At 51.1% G+C, this 18,216-nt stretch overlaps 7 protein-coding genes across 7 annotated transcripts; 5 read left to right on the top strand and 2 right to left on the bottom strand.

Moving 5' to 3' along the window:
- Positions 1-855: 855 nt before the first annotated feature.
- On the top strand, positions 856-3,771 carry N7515_004325 (MCM DNA helicase complex subunit MCM2; the record flags this gene model as incomplete). Its single annotated transcript, XM_056665069.1, has 5 exons — positions 856-860; positions 910-1,019; positions 1,082-3,390; positions 3,447-3,616; positions 3,675-3,771. 5 exons carry the CDS (start codon positions 856-858, stop codon positions 3,769-3,771), a joined length of 2,691 nt encoding a protein of 896 aa, XP_056522019.1.
- A 1,397-nt stretch (positions 3,772-5,168) lies between these two features.
- N7515_004324 (Pal1 family protein) lies at positions 5,169-6,910 on the top strand (the record flags this gene model as incomplete). The annotated part of the gene is made up of 4 exons (XM_056665068.1): positions 5,169-5,223; positions 5,354-5,619; positions 5,670-6,087; positions 6,156-6,910. The coding sequence occupies 4 exons, from the start codon at positions 5,169-5,171 to the stop codon at positions 6,908-6,910; spliced, it is 1,494 nt and encodes a 497-aa protein (XP_056522018.1).
- Positions 6,911-8,663: 1,753 nt separating this feature from the next.
- Positions 8,664-9,170, top strand: N7515_004323 (uncharacterized protein; the record flags this gene model as incomplete). The annotated part of the gene is made up of 1 exon (XM_056665067.1): positions 8,664-9,170. The coding sequence occupies one exon, from the start codon at positions 8,664-8,666 to the stop codon at positions 9,168-9,170; it is 507 nt and encodes a 168-aa protein (XP_056522017.1).
- Positions 9,171-9,601: 431 nt separating this feature from the next.
- N7515_004322 (mediator of RNA polymerase II transcription subunit 31) lies at positions 9,602-10,021 on the top strand (the record flags this gene model as incomplete). The annotated part of the gene is made up of 1 exon (XM_056665066.1): positions 9,602-10,021. One exon carries the CDS (start codon positions 9,602-9,604, stop codon positions 10,019-10,021), a length of 420 nt encoding a protein of 139 aa, XP_056522016.1.
- Positions 10,022-10,976: 955 nt separating this feature from the next.
- N7515_004321 (uncharacterized protein) lies at positions 10,977-14,526 on the top strand (the record flags this gene model as incomplete). The annotated part of the gene is made up of 2 exons (XM_056665065.1): positions 10,977-11,191; positions 11,265-14,526. 2 exons carry the CDS (start codon positions 10,977-10,979, stop codon positions 14,524-14,526), a joined length of 3,477 nt encoding a protein of 1,158 aa, XP_056522015.1.
- Positions 14,527-15,080: 554 nt separating this feature from the next.
- On the bottom strand, positions 15,081-16,049 carry N7515_004320 (palmitoyl-protein thioesterase family protein; the record flags this gene model as incomplete). Its single annotated transcript, XM_056665064.1, has 1 exon — positions 15,081-16,049. One exon carries the CDS (start codon positions 16,047-16,049, stop codon positions 15,081-15,083), a length of 969 nt encoding a protein of 322 aa, XP_056522014.1.
- A 623-nt stretch (positions 16,050-16,672) lies between these two features.
- On the bottom strand, positions 16,673-17,463 carry N7515_004319 (uncharacterized protein; the record flags this gene model as incomplete). The annotated part of the gene is made up of 2 exons (XM_056665063.1): positions 16,673-17,159; positions 17,249-17,463. 2 exons carry the CDS (start codon positions 17,461-17,463, stop codon positions 16,673-16,675), a joined length of 702 nt encoding a protein of 233 aa, XP_056522013.1.
- Between the last annotated feature and the right edge of the window lie 753 nt (positions 17,464-18,216).

Raw genomic sequence — 18,216 nt, 5'->3', positions numbered from 1 at the left:
GAACGCGCCACGAGGATGCGGAGGAGCGCGAAACAACACTTTAGACTAGTATTGCCGACAGAACAGGGACGAACATGCGAGCGGTGTGAAACATAAATCATACCGCCTTCTGATTGGGGCGTGTAACGGTCTTTCCCTGGGTTCCTGGCCATACATAATGCAGCCTTTCAGGTCTAGAGACCTCGTCCAAAAGATATGAGAATCCCGTCTACAGAGTACCCACTCAACGTGGCCACCAATTAGTTACTCTGGGCGAGTTTGCTACACTGTGATGATATCGAGGTCTGGAAATGGTTGAAATGTCGCCTGAATATAAATCCTTCAATTGAGGTCCAATCACGACAACGATCGACTGGCCAAGTGGTTAAGGCGTCTGTCTTACATTCAATATGTTGGAGTTTCACAGAAGGTCGCAGGTTCGATCCCTGCGTCGATCATTGATTTTTGCTTCATTTTTTTGTCCGACATTTTGGCATCAACAGCCGAGTCAGGTCTTTTTTGATACATTAATACATTCAACTGTTCAATCGAATTATTGTATTCGCAAATCTGGAGTCGAAACAGATTGTGTGATCGAAATCATCTGCCTCTGAGGGAAGAGGGAAAGAGCGAGGGTCCACCTTCCTGTTCGGGCCTTAATTGAAACGCGTCGCGTCCAACACGCGAACTCGCGGCACAACTCGACTTTGCCGCCCCCTTCTCTCCTCTCCTCCCTTCATTCTACTGCGTATCAACCACGCTATCACAAAATTCGAGGAAAACCCCTCCAGACATACACATCACCTGTACTATACTCATATTTCACTGGTACCTTTCTTATCCTTTACGAAAAATCGCCAGCAGTTCCCACACATAATGGAGTCAGTATCTCTCCTGAATTTTCTGCATTCAAAGACTAATGCACTGCAGTCCGCTCCGACCTAGCGAATCGGCCGCAAACCGTGGCCCTCGGGTCAATACTCGTAAGAGAGACAGAGAGGATGATATGTCCTCCCCGGCACCATTGCCTCCTTCGAGTCGTATGTCTACCTACTCCTTGGATTGGGTTTGCCGGTTTGAAACTGACAGACTTCATGTGCAGCCACCGCATTGGGCTCATCTCCTCCCCCAATTCCTTTTGACATGGGAGATGAAGATGAGGACGAGGATACAGGACTAATCCAAGACATTGACGACATTGATGAATTGGCGGAAGATGAGGACGGCATTGACCTGTTCGGCGACAACTTCGAAAGGGATTACCGCGATGCAGCGGAAGATCGCTACCAAAATGAAGGATACATTGATGACGACGAGGATCACGACGAACTTGATGCCGCAACTCGTCGCCAGTTGGATGCTCGATTGAATCAGAGAGACCGCGAACTAGCACGTCGGCGCCGTATGCCCGCTGCCTTCTTACAAGATGATGAGGATATGGAAATGGATCTGTCGCGCCAACCTCGACGACGCAGGCACCATTATGACGAGGACCGTGAAGATATCGACATGGCCGACGAGGGCGTGGATGAGTTGACTCTTGAGGAATTGGCAGATGTGAAGGCAGCCAACATCACCGACTGGGTCACCCAGCCTCAAGTCCTTCGCTCCATCTATCGTGAATTCAAGGCATTCCTCACAGAGTTCATCGATCCCACAGGTCAGTCTGTGTACGGCAATCGAATTAAAACCCTTGGTGAGGTGAACTCAGCTTCCCTTGACGTGTCCTACGCACACTTGAGCGAGACCAAGGCAGCGCTGTCATACTTCCTTGCCAACGAGCCGACCGAGGTGTTGAAGGTATTTGACCAAGTAGCGCTCGATGTCACTCTTTTCCACTACCCGCAATACCACGATATCCACAATGAGATCCACGTTCGCATCACCGATGTTCCAATTATTTACACTCTGCGTCAGCTGCGCCAGTCGCATCTCAACTGTTTGATCCGTGTTGGCGGTGTCGTTACTCGTCGGACTGGTGTCTTCCCGCAATTGAAATATGTCATGTTCCTCTGCCAAAAGTGCGGTATCACATTGGGTCCATTCCAGCAAGAAGCCAGTGCTGAGGTGAAGATCTCATTTTGTCAAAATTGCCAGTCGCGCGGTCCCTTCACTGTCAACTCTGAGAAGACAATTTACCGCAACTATCAGAAGTTGACTCTGCAGGAGTCCCCTGGCTCAGTCCCCGCCGGTCGTTTGCCGCGCCAGCGCGAGGTTGTTTTGCTTGCCGATTTGATCGATAGTGCCAAACCCGGCGACGAGATTGAAATTACTGGCATCTATCGCAACAGCTACGACGCACAACTGAACAACAAGAATGGCTTCCCTGTTTTCGCCACCGTTATCGAGGCCAACCATGTTGTCAAGTCCCACGACCAGCTGGCTGGTTTCAACCTGACAGAAGAGGATGAGCGCCAGATTCGAGCCCTCTCCCGCGAACCCGATATTGTGGACAAGATCATCCGCTCCATGGCACCCAGTATCTACGGCCACCAGGACGTCAAGACCGCCATTGCGCTTTCACTGTTTGGTGGTGTCAGCAAACAAGCCCAGGGCAAGATGTCAATTCGTGGTGATATTAACGTCCTGCTTCTCGGTGATCCTGGTACCGCCAAGTCTCAAGTGCTCAAGTTCGTCGAAAAGACCGCCCACCGCGCCGTCTTTGCGACTGGTCAGGGTGCTAGTGCCGTCGGTCTCACAGCCAGTGTCCGCCGTGACCCTCTCACCAGCGAATGGACGTTGGAGGGCGGTGCGCTTGTTCTGGCTGATCGAGGCGTTTGTCTCATCGATGAGTTTGACAAGATGAACGACCAGGATCGGACGTCTATCCACGAAGCTATGGAACAGCAAACCATCTCCATTTCAAAGGCCGGCATTGTGACCACGTTGCAGGCTCGCTGTGCTGTTGTATCCGCCGCCAACCCTAAGGGTGGTCGCTATAACAGTTCCATCCCCTTCTCGGAGAACGTTGACTTGACAGACCCTATCTTGTCTCGTTTCGATATCCTCTGTGTGGTGCGCGACCTGGTTGATCCCGCCGAGGATGAACGTTTGGCCAACTTCGTGATTGAGTCACACCACCGTGCCAACCCCGCCCGTCCTCTCCGTAACGAGAAGGGTGACCTAGTCGATGCCGATGGCCATCTCATCGATAACGAGGGCTACCGCATCAACAGAGATGGTCAGAGACTGCCTCCTTCCCAAGAAGAAATCGCCAGACGCGCGGCGGAGAAACAGAGAGCCGAAGAGGAGAAGGAGGGCGAGATTCCCCAAGAGCTCTTGCGGAAGTACATCATGTATGCCCGTGAGCGTTGTCAGCCCAAGCTTTACCAGATCGATCAGGACAAGGTTGCCCGTCTCTTTGCGGACATGCGTCGCGAATCCCTTGCCACTGGGGCGTATCCTATCACAGTAAGTTATCCCCTGCACCTCTATGCCTTGACCTTCTACTTACTCGAAATGTCCAGGTTCGTCATCTCGAAGCCATTATGCGTATTGCGGAAGCTTTCTGCAAGATGCGCCTGTCCGAGTACTGCTCCGCGCAGGATATCGACCGTGCCATCGCTGTCACTGTGGATTCGTTCATTGGCAGTCAGAAGGTTAGCTGCAAGAAGGCACTCTCGCGTGCATTTGCCAAGTATGTTCATCCCTATTCCTGACTATATTGGAGTTATGTACTAATATGTCCACTTCAGATACACACTCTCCAGGCCCAAAGCCCAGTCCAAGCGTCGTGCGGGTATTCCCATCTCGAACCCTCACCTGCCGCGGGCTCAGTCCACTGCGCACTGAACACTGTCGCATGATTTCTTTTGTGTCTTATACCATCTTGTTTGCATTTTATGTGTGGCGTTTATGAGAGGGATCCATTTTCGAATTGGGCCTTGGTATGGTAATGAATGGACAAGCATTGAATGATATTTATATTTTAGACGTGAAGCCGACTTGGATTCTCGTACCTAGACCGGGAGGGCTAAAACCTAGGTAGTCATCCATTCCTTAGGTTCCATGTATACCTACGGAGTAGCGATAGGTAGGTGGTCTATATATATCCTTGCCCTCTTCCCGGCATCAGCTCGCTCCCACATTGTCCATCTAGGTCACTGTATCCATGACCTGGGAATGGTGACAAATCGACGTCGGCCTCAGGTATAAGGCAGATCAGCTCTAATCCGTTGCCAGAATAGCGAGCGAGACCTTCATGGTTTTGAATAAGGTATCTTTGTCTTTAAGCGATGACCAGGGCTCATTCATGAATCATGATTACCAAGCCCAGGAATGTTCGATCTCTGCTTCGATTCAACATGAAGACGGCTACTGCACCCTACTAGAAAGGTCCAAGGCGAAATGACGTGCCTTGACCTTTCTTTCCCCCTTGACTCGGCAGATGGCCCTGTCACTTTCTGAATCCCCATGGGCCGGGTGACATCTGGAGATATGCCCAGTGGTCTGCATAGCGTTGGAGTCAGGAAGATGTGATACATGTGCCAATCCACATTCCAGAGATGGGAGATGACATCAAGATGTTCCTGGAAGGAATGCCCATCGTCATTCCGAGAGTTGGCTATTTTGGGTAACCGAGGGAACTGTCAGTACAGGATGTTGTAGTACTGTCATGGTGGATGTCTCGAAATGTCCTTTGTCCTTGGAACCCTGCTTGCTGTCATACGTACCTGTTGGCCTATCGAAAATGTCATCTCGTGCTAAGGTGGAACCATGTCGATCGTGGGCAATACCCCCTTCCCTGTAGAATTAAGTCAGTCTGGAGATTCTGAACAGATAACAGATGGATTCTAAGAAGCATAGCAACTCATAGATAGAATGTGGAATAGAAGAATTAGAAGAATTAGAAGATCGCCAGGGCCCAGGTACGAGCATTGGGGGATGATCAACCATTTTACGTATGCCTCTCTCTCGCCTCCCGTGTCCCCTTCTCCCCCCCCCTCCTTTCTCTCCCCTCTTAGACTTCTTTTCCTTTTTTTCGTTCTACCTTTCTTTCTCTCTTTTGCTTCAACTTTCAACTTATTACAAAGTCTCGACCTTGATCTTACCTTCTATATTCCTTGTAGAGACCCGCTGTTTCACCTGCCACTTTCTTCCGCATTCGTGCGACACCCAAAGCGACCTCATTGACCGCAAACAACCAACTCCACCCCATATTGCCTTGTGAGAGGCCTTTGTCCTTGACAATGAATGCCCCTCCAGCGCTTGGGTTTGCGCCAGGCGTTTCGCTCGCCCCGCAAGGTACGTCACGCTGTAACCCCCTCTTGGGCTTTACCGCTGGTAGTTCGCGCCCCCCTGATCCCTACAGATGACATAGTTGGATTCTTGGTCCCCAATTCTTCTTATATTCGATACCGTGGCTGATTCACAGTGTTTCTGCCAGCAATAGAACATCAACCCTCACCAACAGCGGCCAGTTTTGGCTCCAACAACCCTTTCCGAAACCGCGCTCTTTCCCCCTCAGCTGCCGGACCTGTCTCGTCGAGGAATCCACCGGAGCGCCCAAGATCAACAAATCCATTCTTAGACGACACTGAAGCACTGTCTCCTCAGTCGGCCCCTGGAATGTCGACTGGTACCAGCATGATCTCTCCGATTGAGAAGAACGACGTGTCCAGCCACACGCGGGAGCTTTTTGTATGCGAGTTTCCAATCTCTGGATTCATAGCAAGTCTAACGTCTATCAGGAATCGCTCTCCCTTAACCCTACACCTCAACCACACACTCGCCCCGCTCCTTCTGATGCCAACAGACGAAACCCCCCAACTGGCAACAGGCCTCCGAGAGAGCGCCTGGTTCGCCCGCCCGGACGGTCAGCTACTTCGAAAGAAAAAGATCCGCTCGATATTTTCGCCGATCCCCCTAGTCTGTCCGAGAACGCCAAGGGCAAGGCGCCCCGTCGTCCCCGTCGGAACTCCGAATCCTCGGTGATGGACCGAAGCTCCAAGCTGCTGGACCTCGATGATGATGACAGGCGCCGACGCGAGCGACGTCATCGCGAACGCGAAGGTCGCAGCAAAGATGGCAAATCGAAGTCTGGCCGCAAGGACCGACGACTCGATATCATTGATAAATTGGATGTGACAAGCATCTATGGCACAGGAAGTAGGTGCCTCGGATTATCTCCTGCTTTTTTTTTCGCGAGAGGAACCACGTGCTAACTGAGTTATTAGTGTTCCACCACGACGGTCCGTTCGATGCCTGTAACCCCCATCGCAATCGCCGTGGCGTGCGAACGGCGCCCATGCAAGCCTTCCCCAAGGGATCTTCCAACATGGCCCTGGGCGGTACAGGTCCGAACAACTCCAACATCGATCTCAACCTATTCCATGGCAGGATGGAGGAAGGACACAACGACTTTGCGACCGCTGCCCGCCGCAATGCCGACTCAGGCAACAGTTTCGATCCCACTGCCCGAGTAGACCCGATCCACGGACCACAAAGCATGGGACTGGGAACGAGCACTTTCCTCGACGGAGCTCCTGCCAGTCGGTCTGCCATGGCACGCCGCCAGAGTGAGAATGAGGGCTCTCTGGCGCCAAATACTGGCCTTGCACGAAAGAAGAGTTTGGCTCAGCGATTGCGTGGAAGAGCTGGACCTGGTCGCATTGCTCCGTCCGACCACTCTTCCGTGCCCCCGGCGCCAGTAGTGGGCTCCAGTCATTCGGCCTCTTCCCGGGGCAATGAGAAGAACCCATATTTCCAAGAATATGAAGAGGAATGGGATAAGAAGGGATCAAATATCGAAGCACGCCTTGAAGGTGGCCGACTTCGATCATCTAGCAGTCCCAAGCAGGTGACCGGATTGGAGCGCAAGGCCACCAATGACCGACCTTATGAAGAGTCGAAGCTCAACCCTGGTGGTGGTTTCTTGAACCGGATGAAGAGTTTGCGCAAACCTAAGCCGGAACGACGCACCAGCGACTGAATTCCTCCAAAACCCAACCCTGTCCCGGGGAATCAGTGCAAGCAGCGGCCATCTTATCATTAAGGAAACGGAATGTTGCACCCCCGGGATGTGTCAAGTCTACTCTCTTCCCACCACCCCATCTGATTCCTTAGATTTTAAGGAATGATGACTCAACGCATAATACCCAGCATCAAGCACTGCCGAACATAGCTCTACATGGCGTTTCTCATGACTGAGTATATTCTACTTCTGAGAGTCGAACGCCATGAAAACACACTGCCCTAGTCTACTGTGGCTATGATTCGGAGTTCAAGGTTTCTTTATTCTTCTTGTATTTCAACTTGGAGCTTTTCTTTCAGAGACATGTATTTTTTACTGATTGCGTTTTCTCCATGAACAGAAAAGAATAATTGAATTAGTCTCAGCACTGTTTCATTCCTGGTCACCTGCGTATATCGTATCTTGTCGCCCCTAGCTCTTCAAAGCTGGTCGAAGAGACGACACATAGCCTAGGCGTAGGAATGATCGGCCGTATCGTTACCTGGTAACCACGAAATGGCTAGCCCTAGGTAGAGGTATTTGCGCACTGGTCGTTGAGCTAGGCGCCGTGCATATAAGTTCGTCTGATATGATAGTTATCCCACCTCGTAGATTGACCATCTAATGTCTGTGATAGGCATCACAAACAATCCCTTGTTAGATCTCCTTCAGCACCTATGGCTTAGACGGATGGCCTTGAAACCACCGATGAGACTTCAGCTGTGACCTTGTGTACATGATGTCGGCCGCGGTTGGTGTTTTAGAGCAGAACAGAAGAAGCCTCCCAGCTATTTAAGAAGTGATACTTGCCATGGAAACCTGTCTCCATCACCTCCAAATCCATCGAGCTTCCTATCTCCCTACAGATATCATTACTATCATCATCATGTCCGAGAACGAGAAACACTACAAGGTATACATCGTTGAGATGCCTACTACGCGTGGCTCCTCCTTGACGTATCCAGTCATCTTCTGTGACGTGGGGGTCACCCCTCCGAGCCAAATGGCATAGTCGGCAACATGCACCGCTTCCACATCGTCCATACCACCCTCTCCGGATTTTGCTATGGGGTTCGTCAAGCAGTGGAGCTCGATAAGAGCAAAGTGGAAGCTTCACGGTACAGGGGCATTGTTTCTGCCCAAGACTATAGAAGCTGGAACGATGTGCTGGACAACCTGTCTGCTCCAGAGCTAAACGCTCCACCGTGCCTGGCCAACCTCGAGATAGAGGAGGTGTGCAGACAGGTAAGGTTGCTTCACGAGCAGGCGCTAAAGGTGTTGGAGGCAAAGGGTCTCTTGAAGAGGCAGAAATCCTGGTGGAGGAAGTGAGGGAGCGGAAGCGCCCGGTCATTGTGTCTTTGCCTTTGTTGATGTGACTTCGAAGATTGTGTTGGTAAATTGATTGTCTCTGTCTCTTGTGCTGGTAGCTTGGTTGGTTCCTGTTCAAGGTTGAATGCGTTGAGGGTGGTCTACTTTCTATAGGGAGCAGCCTATTGTAACATAGGCATACTAGACCCTAGTATAGACCTATGAGACTGAAAGTGTTTCAATGAAATGGTGGGCGCCTTTGTGATTTTTTTAGAATCAAGAAATAAGCAGCGCATAGGGAACAATGGAGTACATAAAGGAGGCCTTCGCCCTGCATAGGTTCTTTCATCTCTCAGACCATAAACTAACCATCGTTGCTCGATATCTCTCTCCAAGGTCAACACAGATTAAGACATTATTCGCAATGAACCACAGCGCCCTGGCCTTCCGCCCTAAAGCGACGGACAAACGTCCTGTTTACCTTATCAGCTACACAGTCGAGTCGACCTCTTTCCCACAAGCGGCTATCTTTGTCGCCCATCAAACCAGTGCCTTTCCAGACAGCGGGGATCTTTACTTCATGGCTCCTGATCCTGGCAACGCTACAAGAGTGTGCTTCCAGCGTCAACACAAGGCAATCCATGAGATACAAAAGCTACAAATGAAAGACACCCTCATGCAAATAGGCACCACGTCTTCTAAAGAATATCCCGAGACTTGGGATGACACCTTGCACAAGATGGTAGCCGAGAAGTTCAACCAGCAGGCTGGGACACTTTCGACTTCGCATGGCTCTACTCTCCACCAGTGGGCCGAGGTGGCGAAGATGGAGTTGATGAAAGCTGGACTAGTCGAGTTGCACTCTTCTGCTGGCGATGAGTTGCATGTGTATGAGACTCCGGTGAAGATCAAGGTTACGATGAAGGCTTAGGGCTGGCCCGGCTGGGAAGGAATGAATCGAGATCACAGCTATAGGCTAGGGAGAGAAGTGGGTTGAGAGACACAACCGTTATGTTAGGATATCTAGTTCTGGTACATTGAATACATTGAATAGGTACCTTGAAGTTGTATCTTTCTCCTATTCAATGGCATCTGCACATACAAGAGCGGGTCTCGTATACTTCGCTTTGTCCCAAATTGAATTATTGGTTTAGACTTCTAGCGATATGGAAAATTGGAAATATGAAGATGAAATTGTTTTTCTTTTCTTTCAATCTATCTTTCTTAATGATAGATTCGTAGGGAGGAATTCTCTCTCGAGTCAGATGTGACCTGAATGGACGCTATCGTTACCCGTAAACAACTCAGCTTCTAAGCTCCAGCTCTCTCTCAAGGAACAATCTATCTTTCAGCATCATCACCATGGAGACGGAACAACCTCCCCCAACGTTGACGAACCCGCGATTTACTCTCGAACTCGAATTCGTTTCATCTCTTGCCAACCCTTACTATTTATCACATCTGGCAGTCACTTACCCCAACCTCTTGGGGATCTCCCACGACGATGACGACGAGTCCGCTTCTCCAGATGCCCAGGCATTTGCGGCATATCTAGCCTACCTTTACTCTTACTGGAAGACACCAGAGTACTCCCAATTCCTTACCCACCCAGGCCCCACGTTACGAGCCCTGCGACTGCTTCAGGAGGACAAATTCCGCCGTGACATTATTCTACCCCAGGTCATCGAAGGACTGGCAGGAATCAACGTGCCTGCACAAGCCCAGGCCGAGGCCGATGGGACAGATGAAAAGCCAGAAGAAGGTCAAAATGGAAAGACATGATCAGCCATGTTAGAAACTCTGAACTTACGCTCGATGCGTCCGGGATGTGCTTCTTTTCCCATACCAATACCCCGCCCTGGCAGATATCCGTGGTAGAAGGGACTGGCCCTATTTGGATGATTTGGATTCCAACTCGGCTTCACAACTACAAAGTTGAGTATGATTGGGGGAGGATTTTTCGTGACTGGGCTTCATGTGCGACCGAGGAGCGTGCTCCCGAGGCTCCGGAGTGTCGATCAGACACACCCTGCGAACCCCAACTTTTTTTCTTGCATCACAGAATCCTTCGCCCTGACGGCAGAGAAGATTGCGGGGAGGGAAGATCCAAGCGTTGTTGGGCATGCTCTCTCTCCATCCTGGACTGTCTTACCTCTGGAAGATGGTCATAACGAATTAGCAGTCTGGTACAAACAAGCTTGACCAATGAAATTTAACGACAATGGGCAATTGAAACTCAACTCAATTGATCCGATCTTAATTTTGAGCTTCAATGACTTTTTCATATAAAAGAACCCCAAAGATCTACGTAACCAGGCCAAGAATAAGCACGGAGTAGACAGGAAATATACACAGCCCGGTCATCCCGCATCTCAACCTTTTCTCTCTTTTTTCCTCATTCTCTCATTCTTTTTTTCTTTTCACCTTACCTTTTCTTCGTATCTGCTTTTCAATAATCTATTGGAAACCCCTTGGACCTGGTTCCTGTACCTGTTCCATCCTCGTTACAACAGTGCCCCCACCCCCCCCTGGTGATCGGCCCTGAACTACCTCATCACCCCCGTTCGCATCCACGTCGCGTCGGTTTCGACAACGCCTTTCCCATGGCCCTCGACTGATCCTTCTTACAACACCTCAAATCATCTGCGCTCAAGTTCCCTCAATACTGCGAGATTCGACAGTCGCACTCTCCGCACTCCGCCTCCGAGAGCTGCATGCGGCACCCGCACTCTCCCCAATGGAGTCCGTTCGCCAGTCCTGTCGCCCAAAGCACCAGGTGTTGATCCTAAAATGCTATCCGAAATATCAGAAGGGTGTGGCGGAGGTCAGGCCAAATCCCAGTGAACTCTCATACTTGCTGTACTATACGAGCACCCGCCGCAGCAAGTTGACCAAAGTCGGCGCTTTCCTGGAGAAGAGAGTCGCCCGCGATGTCTGGAGACGCAGAATAGGGTGAGCCCGGATTCTTAATTTCTAGAAATTCCCGCCTTGGGAGAACGCATGGCTGACCGATCTCATTCAACAGGAATGTTCAGGTGGCGCTGCACATCCTGGCTGCGCTCATCGAGAAAGTCCCCCGCGATCTCCCAATATACGCCCGATCTGCTCTCACAATCATAGAGACCGTTGTGAAGTCAAATGACATAACCATGGTGGAGGAATCGATTGTGGCCTTCGACATGTTCTGCCGACACCAGGACATTGCAGCCATTGCGGCGGACCAGGGGCTCGCGCATCAATATTGCGAAGTTGTGCGGACCTACGCAAGGTTCGCCGACCCGGCATTTGCATCCAACTCGAACGCAAAGTTCAGCCCGCAGGTGGCCATTCGGTGGAGGACTGCGGGACTGCGAGCGATCAGAGGCGTGGTCAGCTCAGAGAGCTTGGCCGCTGATGGAGGGACATCGCTGAAGCTCTGTTTGCCAGTCATTCTAGAGAATCTTTACTCTGATGATCAAGATCTTCTCACCACATTGAAGGGCAAGCTGACCGAAGTTCATCCGAGTGAACGCGACGGGTCCAACCCCCGAACCCGTCGAATGAGTGTCAACACAGTGGACACAGCCGATGGTGACCCCGAGCTCGCAGCACAGTCAGCCGTTGATGCAGACCGAAAGGCGGACATGGACGCTCGTCTCTTGGCTTTACGTTGTCTGGAGCAGATCGTTATTTCAGGGAGTAACCGAGGCCAGATCCGTATTGCGATGACGACAATCCTACAATTTATCTCACGCAAGGGCTTTCCACAGAGGGAGAATGGACAGACAGCCGACAAAAGTGGCAACTGGGCAACCTCCCTGATTGAACTCATTGCGAACTGGTGTCCGGTGCAGGTTCGTTTCATCATTTTGATCACGGCCATGGAGATCCTACACGATACAGGTGCCAAAGAGGATGCTTTGGAGTCTTCATTTACCATTCTTTCCGTGGTGGATTGGCTTCTAAAGTCCTCAGTGAATATGATTGGTCTAAGCGTCATGGACATTCTCTATGGACTCATGCATTACGCCTCTGATATACTCTCGCCCTCTGATCGGGCAGGTTCTGCACATTCAGAAAAGAAATCAGACGGACGGCCTGGCAACGCGGTCCAAATCACCCCCCGACGACAGGATCTTCTTACACTATTGGAGCAGTGCATTGGAGATCTCGCAACGCACATTTATTACGGAGACCAAGTTGCAGACATGATGCGGGCCATCCTCAGGCGTTTCAAGCCTAGTTCCACGATATCCACATTGGAAACAGTGCATGAATCTGGGGTGGCCCATGTTGACTCCCCAACTATCGGCTCCGAGGCCAACGGGGAAATGCCAAGCCCTGGAGGCTTCTCGCATGCTGCCGCCAAATTAACTGCTCTCCGAGCCGTCAAGGCTATCTTGGTCGTCGCCAACGCGAAGACAAGAGCTACTGTGTCTGGCGCGGAATCCAGAAACCCAGTCGGAATCCACGTATGGGAGGGAACCCAGGTACTTCTTCGTGATGCGGATCGCGATGTTCGCTATGCCTACACCGATGCATTCTTGTGCTGGCTGAACATCGAGACTAATGGAAACGACCTCAAGGCGCGAGTTGATGTTCCTAAATACACCAGAGCGATGTCCAAGAGAGACTTGGAGCAGATGGACAAGTCGGGTTGGCGAAACAGCTCGGCTTCTGGGACTCAAAGAGACAAAGTGGCGCTGGCGGCACGGTCGAAGTTTCTCCGTCTTCTGCACCTGGCTATATATGATGCTGCACTCGAGTCAGCTACCCAGAACGCCGAGGTCCTCTTGCTGCATCTGCTTCTGACAAGTCTTGTCGACAACGTCGGGGTGAACGCCGCTCAATTTGGTATTCCTATGGTCCTCAAGCTGCAAGATGACCTGTTCACATCCATTGAATTGAGTTCATCCAAGGCTCGCGTGAACATTGGAAGCTTGGTACATGGATACCTTCTGGCGCTCTCGGAGCACTTCGACATGCAGTCTTCTCCCGTGGGTAGTGAGATCACCAGTGAGATTCAACGGCGACAGGATCAGGGATATTGGCTTTCCACAATCCGCCTTCCCCCGATTGGCCTTGACGGCGTCGTGTTCGATGGCGAGAAGAACTTCGACAACGACCCCTCCCCGCCTCCATTGACACCCTTCCGCAATGTTGACGGACTTGTCTATATGATCGACGAGGCTTATCGCCAAAAGGTCTCCTCTCCACCACACGATCCCCCAGCCTCGCTAGCACGGGGATTCACTTTCCCGATCCTGGAGCACTCTACAGCGACATCACATGCCATGGCTGAGGGTGGCCTCCCGTCCGTCGTAAAAGAACAAATGTTGTCTCCGTGGTCTCGTGAGGCATGTCTGGCGGCTGTTGATAAGGAGAGCACCGGACCATCCTCTGTCAATGGCTCCCGGGCTACCATCAACGGCTCTCGGGCTACCATCAATGCCCGCAACAACCAACCCAACGGCGCTTCAATCGGTTCCCCTGCTGACTCCAACCATAACCGCCGCAGGAGCGTCCCAGAGATATCCGCCTCGTCACCTCTTGGCTCGAGCAGGGGCTCTGCCGTTCACGTCAATGAGCTTCGCCGCATGCTCTCAGTCACCAATGATTCCGATCTGCGAGGTCTCAGTCCCTTGCGTGGACACCTCGACACATCGGATGCCAGTATCGTTTCCTCCGGCAGCGAGAGCATGATGAGCGGTAATTTCTCGGTCTCCGAGATCGACGGAGATGCTGCCTCGATCCAGCCAGAAGGCCAACAAACACCCGATGGAGATGGAGCAGAGACACCCCGCGCTTCGGCCTCGACAATTGTCTTTTCAGGTGAGAAAGCCACGAACGATGAGTTGCCATCCCTCAATCGCACCAACTCGGACGCAAAAATTCCCCCGGTCCCACCGATTCCATCCAGCTTGAACATCCCAGGTGGTTTCCCGAACGACTCACAGCGCTCGCTGGTCTCGGCCGACCGCCCATATACTGCTCCCTCACGACAGTCCTCCGTAAAAGACAGCGCTGCCCTGAACAACAAGCCTCTCAACCGCGACAAGAGCCGTTCTGACCAGACTCTTAATGGAAATGGAGTCTCCGACCTTCAATCCGACTACGAGTCCAATGCCTTGAATGGCAGCCACCAAGATCAACTGAGGAAGCTCTTGGATGGATTCCTTTCACCCGTTGAACCTCGGCTGACGAATGGAAACCGTCCCTCAACGGCGAAATCTCCTTCCAAGACTTCGCTGGTCGGTTCGTTTGGCAGGCGACAGGTCAGCGGGGGCATTGGTCGCCCACCTTATTGATTCCTGTTTGATATGTGCCTTGTTCTGTTACTTTGATGAGCGTGATTCTTCGGGCATCTTTGCCGCCATGTCTATTTCTTGGCTCTTTTTCTATGTCTATATAATTCTCCTCTTACATTTTTCTTTGTCTCTTCTTTCCCGTCCGATCTCGACTTGCATGCATCCTCTAACGTTGTCCTCGGGCCCTTCTCCATTTCGATGTCTATCCTTCTCATATTCTTTTCTTTTTGCTTGCATATTTCATACTTCCTTGTGAAAGCTCGGGATCATCTTTTTGAGTCTCTCGGCACCTACATCTTATTCACTGGCCTGCCATGGGCAGTCGCAGCATACTGTATCTAGCTCATTGTCGGTAGACACAAAATAGACAGTACTATGATGAACAGGGGAGGGCCCACGTATATTCGGTATAGAATCGTCACTAACGGCTACCTATAGGTGAAATTTGACTACCTAGATTCAGACTTCGACATAAACCAGACACATTGCAAACGCAGTTGGGATATCATATAATAAAGCAAAAAGGTTGGAGAACACGTCCGTGAAGACAGAAATCATAGCCCACGTTGCACAACGAGACCCTGCAACGAAAGAGCTGACTCCTCCAGCGGACCAAAGTATTTGGTGAAAGCTTCCTGCAGAATCTTGGCCGAAATCTGCATGTGTTGTCCAGGGATGGTAATAAACTCCAACTTCCCCTTCTCACCGAGCTGCTTCAACCCCAGCCAATCCTCCTTGTAGATCGGCCGCTCATGCAACGGCGTCACCTCACCAGTCGTGGGATCCACCTCAGAGAAAAACGCACTCTCCTTCGGCACAGCAACAGTATCATCCTCAAACATGTACATCACAAACCGATTCAACGACGCCAGATTCTTCTTATAAGTCTCATTCTTGACCGCGCGCTCGTTGTTGATATCCGCCAGGAAATTACTTTTCTCGAGGTATAGGTCCAGCTCCGTCGGGTCGCGGAAGTACTGCGCCGGCACGACGCGCGACTGCGCAAAGCTAGTCCACCGTCCCGATCGCAACAGAGCCTCGGCCCCGCGACAGACCCAGTCGGTGGACGCGCAGGACTCGAACTCCGAGATGCCGTTGTGCTGGCTGCCGAATGTGACGAGGTTGTGGACAGGCGGGGAATTGCAGCGCTCGATGTAGCCGCGGAGGAATTGCCCGCCTTGTGAGAAGCCGAGGGCGTTGATGGCTGGTGCGGTGCGCAGGATTGGGTCCGCGGCTAGCTGGTCGCAGACTAGGGAGATTTGCTCGGTCACGTTGCCGATGAAGGTTGCTGAGCGGTCGCCGCTGCTGTCGTCTGCCAGTCGGATTAGGTGCACGTATGTGCCTGGGTTGACTGACTCGGCTAGTGAGGCTACTTCCTTCAGGCCTTCGCGTTCGAAGTCATCGCCTAGACCGTGCCAGATCACGAGGGGGAGCTGCGTTTCGTCTATGTCTGCGGTGGATTGCCATGGGAGCACAGCTGAGAGGGCGGTTGTGGCTAATGCCAGGAGTGCGATGGGACGCATTGTGAATGGTTAAATGGTGTGGTAACTAACAGATCTCTCGGAGTATCAGTGTTGTTCAGGTATGATGATTGGAGATGGTTGGGGAACCGGGTCCGGAAATGACGTTATCAGGTACCAGTCATGTGATGACCGAATGCGATCTAGATCTACGCAGGAACAGGTCCCAACATACGAACGACAATGGGAGTTTAGAGTGATAGAGTCGGACAGTCAAGATGACCTGGCTGAGTTACTCTCACTTGATCGGTGTCTGAGCTAAATGAACTTATTGATTGATATCTTGATGTGAGAAGACGGTAATATCCGCTCAGGTTGGAGATGATAAACACAGCGCCGTAAAGATGCAAAGACAAGAACAAAATGATGAACAAAAGGCGCCCTAATATGGGATCCATGTGAGATATCTCTTACTGGAATAGCAAGGTGGCATTCGTTGTGTGGAGGGTTCAACTGAGGGATCCTTTCTTTTCTCCACGAGACAAGAGAGAAGCTTATCTGTACTGTACATTCACACAGTATACCACCTTCTGTGCAATTGTGCAACCATAAAAAGGAAGTGTCGTGATTGGGGGTTTCATGAGAAAGACCTGTTGAACACTCCTGGTCAACAATACACGGCTTGCTCATCGAGGATACAGATTCCTGATCCAGGTAGCTGTCAACTTCTCTTTCCCCACATCCTGGTCGACAATAGAGGATACTTCATGGTCGAGTAGCATTGACTGGGAAGACATGCTGTTCAGAACCATCCCTGAGCTGTCATTGGATTGTGCTACTGGCCGTCCGTTCATCTCAATCCGGATGTCTTCAATGGTATCGATCACCGAAGAGGGGTTTCTCAGTCTCCGTTGTGGCTTAGGAAGCTCAAAAAAGGTAGACCCGTGGTTGTTAGTTGCTGCTAGCCGGCTTCTGTCTTTCTCATTCAGCCGCCGTCGCTTTCCAAACCGCTCTATTTCCTCTATTGGTGTGAAGGCGATGTCGAGTGGACGAGTAGCAGACACGGCCGCCCAGTCGGGGTCTTTGAGTAGTTGGCGCTTGACCTCGCTCAACTCCTTGGCTCGATTTGAGGGTAGGCCCCCAGTCAGATTCAAGGCCGGCTGTTCCGTAGCTCTAGAACCAGCAACATGACAGGTTAGTCCAATGATGACCGGACGGATGAACGGAAGCAAGGCCCAAGCAATCAACAGTTCTTGACTGACTGATTTTTGTTTGTCTCTGCCTCCTCTACATCTTGGTCTTGGGTGCTCGAGCCCTCCAATGATCCGATGCTAGGGAAATTGCGGAACGGGGAGGGTGAAGCAATGGCCGTGCCCTTCTGGAGCCTCGTTTTGGCAAAGTTCTGCTTCTGAGCTTTGGTCAATAGGCCTGAGCGGGTGTGATGGCGCTGCAGCTGGCCGCCTGTCCAGTTCATCATGCCAAGGAATGAGAAGTGTAGAGTGGAGGCCAATTCATCAGCTCCGAGGTTGGCGATAGTTCTGAGCTTATCTGCTTGCCGAGACAAACAGTGTAAACCGCATATTGCGTACATAAGCCATATCACGTGACAATCCCACCTACAAAAATCTTTTCCTTTCCTTCCCTTCGAGTCTTTTTCTCCATCAATCACATTTGAGGCTGCCCATAGCAGCCCTGTTATGATTTGTTTCATGCCAACACACACCTCTTCCGATATTCCCCGCTAACAGGTAAGCTATTGTTCCTTTTCTTCCGAGATACATTTCACCCTGTTTCGAGGCCCTGCGCCTTTATGATGAACAAACAATATTTAAAGCATAGTTCACCTGAGATCTTCGGATTGCTGAACGAAAACATATTCCATCTTTCTTTTTCTGATTCCTGTCAACCTTCATGTTTTTCACGCATTCAATTCTCACGAATCTGGCTGACCGAGAAAAAGACCGAAATCTAGGAAGAAACCATCTGCATTGCTGCCCAACGTGGGTCTGGCTCTGGCTCGCACCGTCCCGCGAGCCAGTAATCTTAGTTATCTCTATATATTGTTTCAATCCAATTTAGCCCATTTTACATTTACATTATTGGCTTCTGTCACGGTCTATTATTGCTTCACTTCCAAGTCATGGCATCGTCCTTCGTATGCTGTACAGTGTGACCTCACGCTGCAGGGATTTGTCCCGTGGCGCCCAGACGTGGGAGTCTCTCCTCCATA

Source organism: Penicillium bovifimosum (assembly GCF_028826915.1).
Source record: "Penicillium bovifimosum strain IBT 22155 chromosome Unknown utg000004l_segment0_segment0, whole genome shotgun sequence".
In the NCBI taxonomy this organism is placed as follows: domain Eukaryota; kingdom Fungi; phylum Ascomycota; class Eurotiomycetes; order Eurotiales; family Aspergillaceae; genus Penicillium; species Penicillium bovifimosum.
The sequence above is the reverse complement of the archived record's forward strand: the minus strand, read 5'-3'. Positions and strand labels throughout refer to the sequence as shown.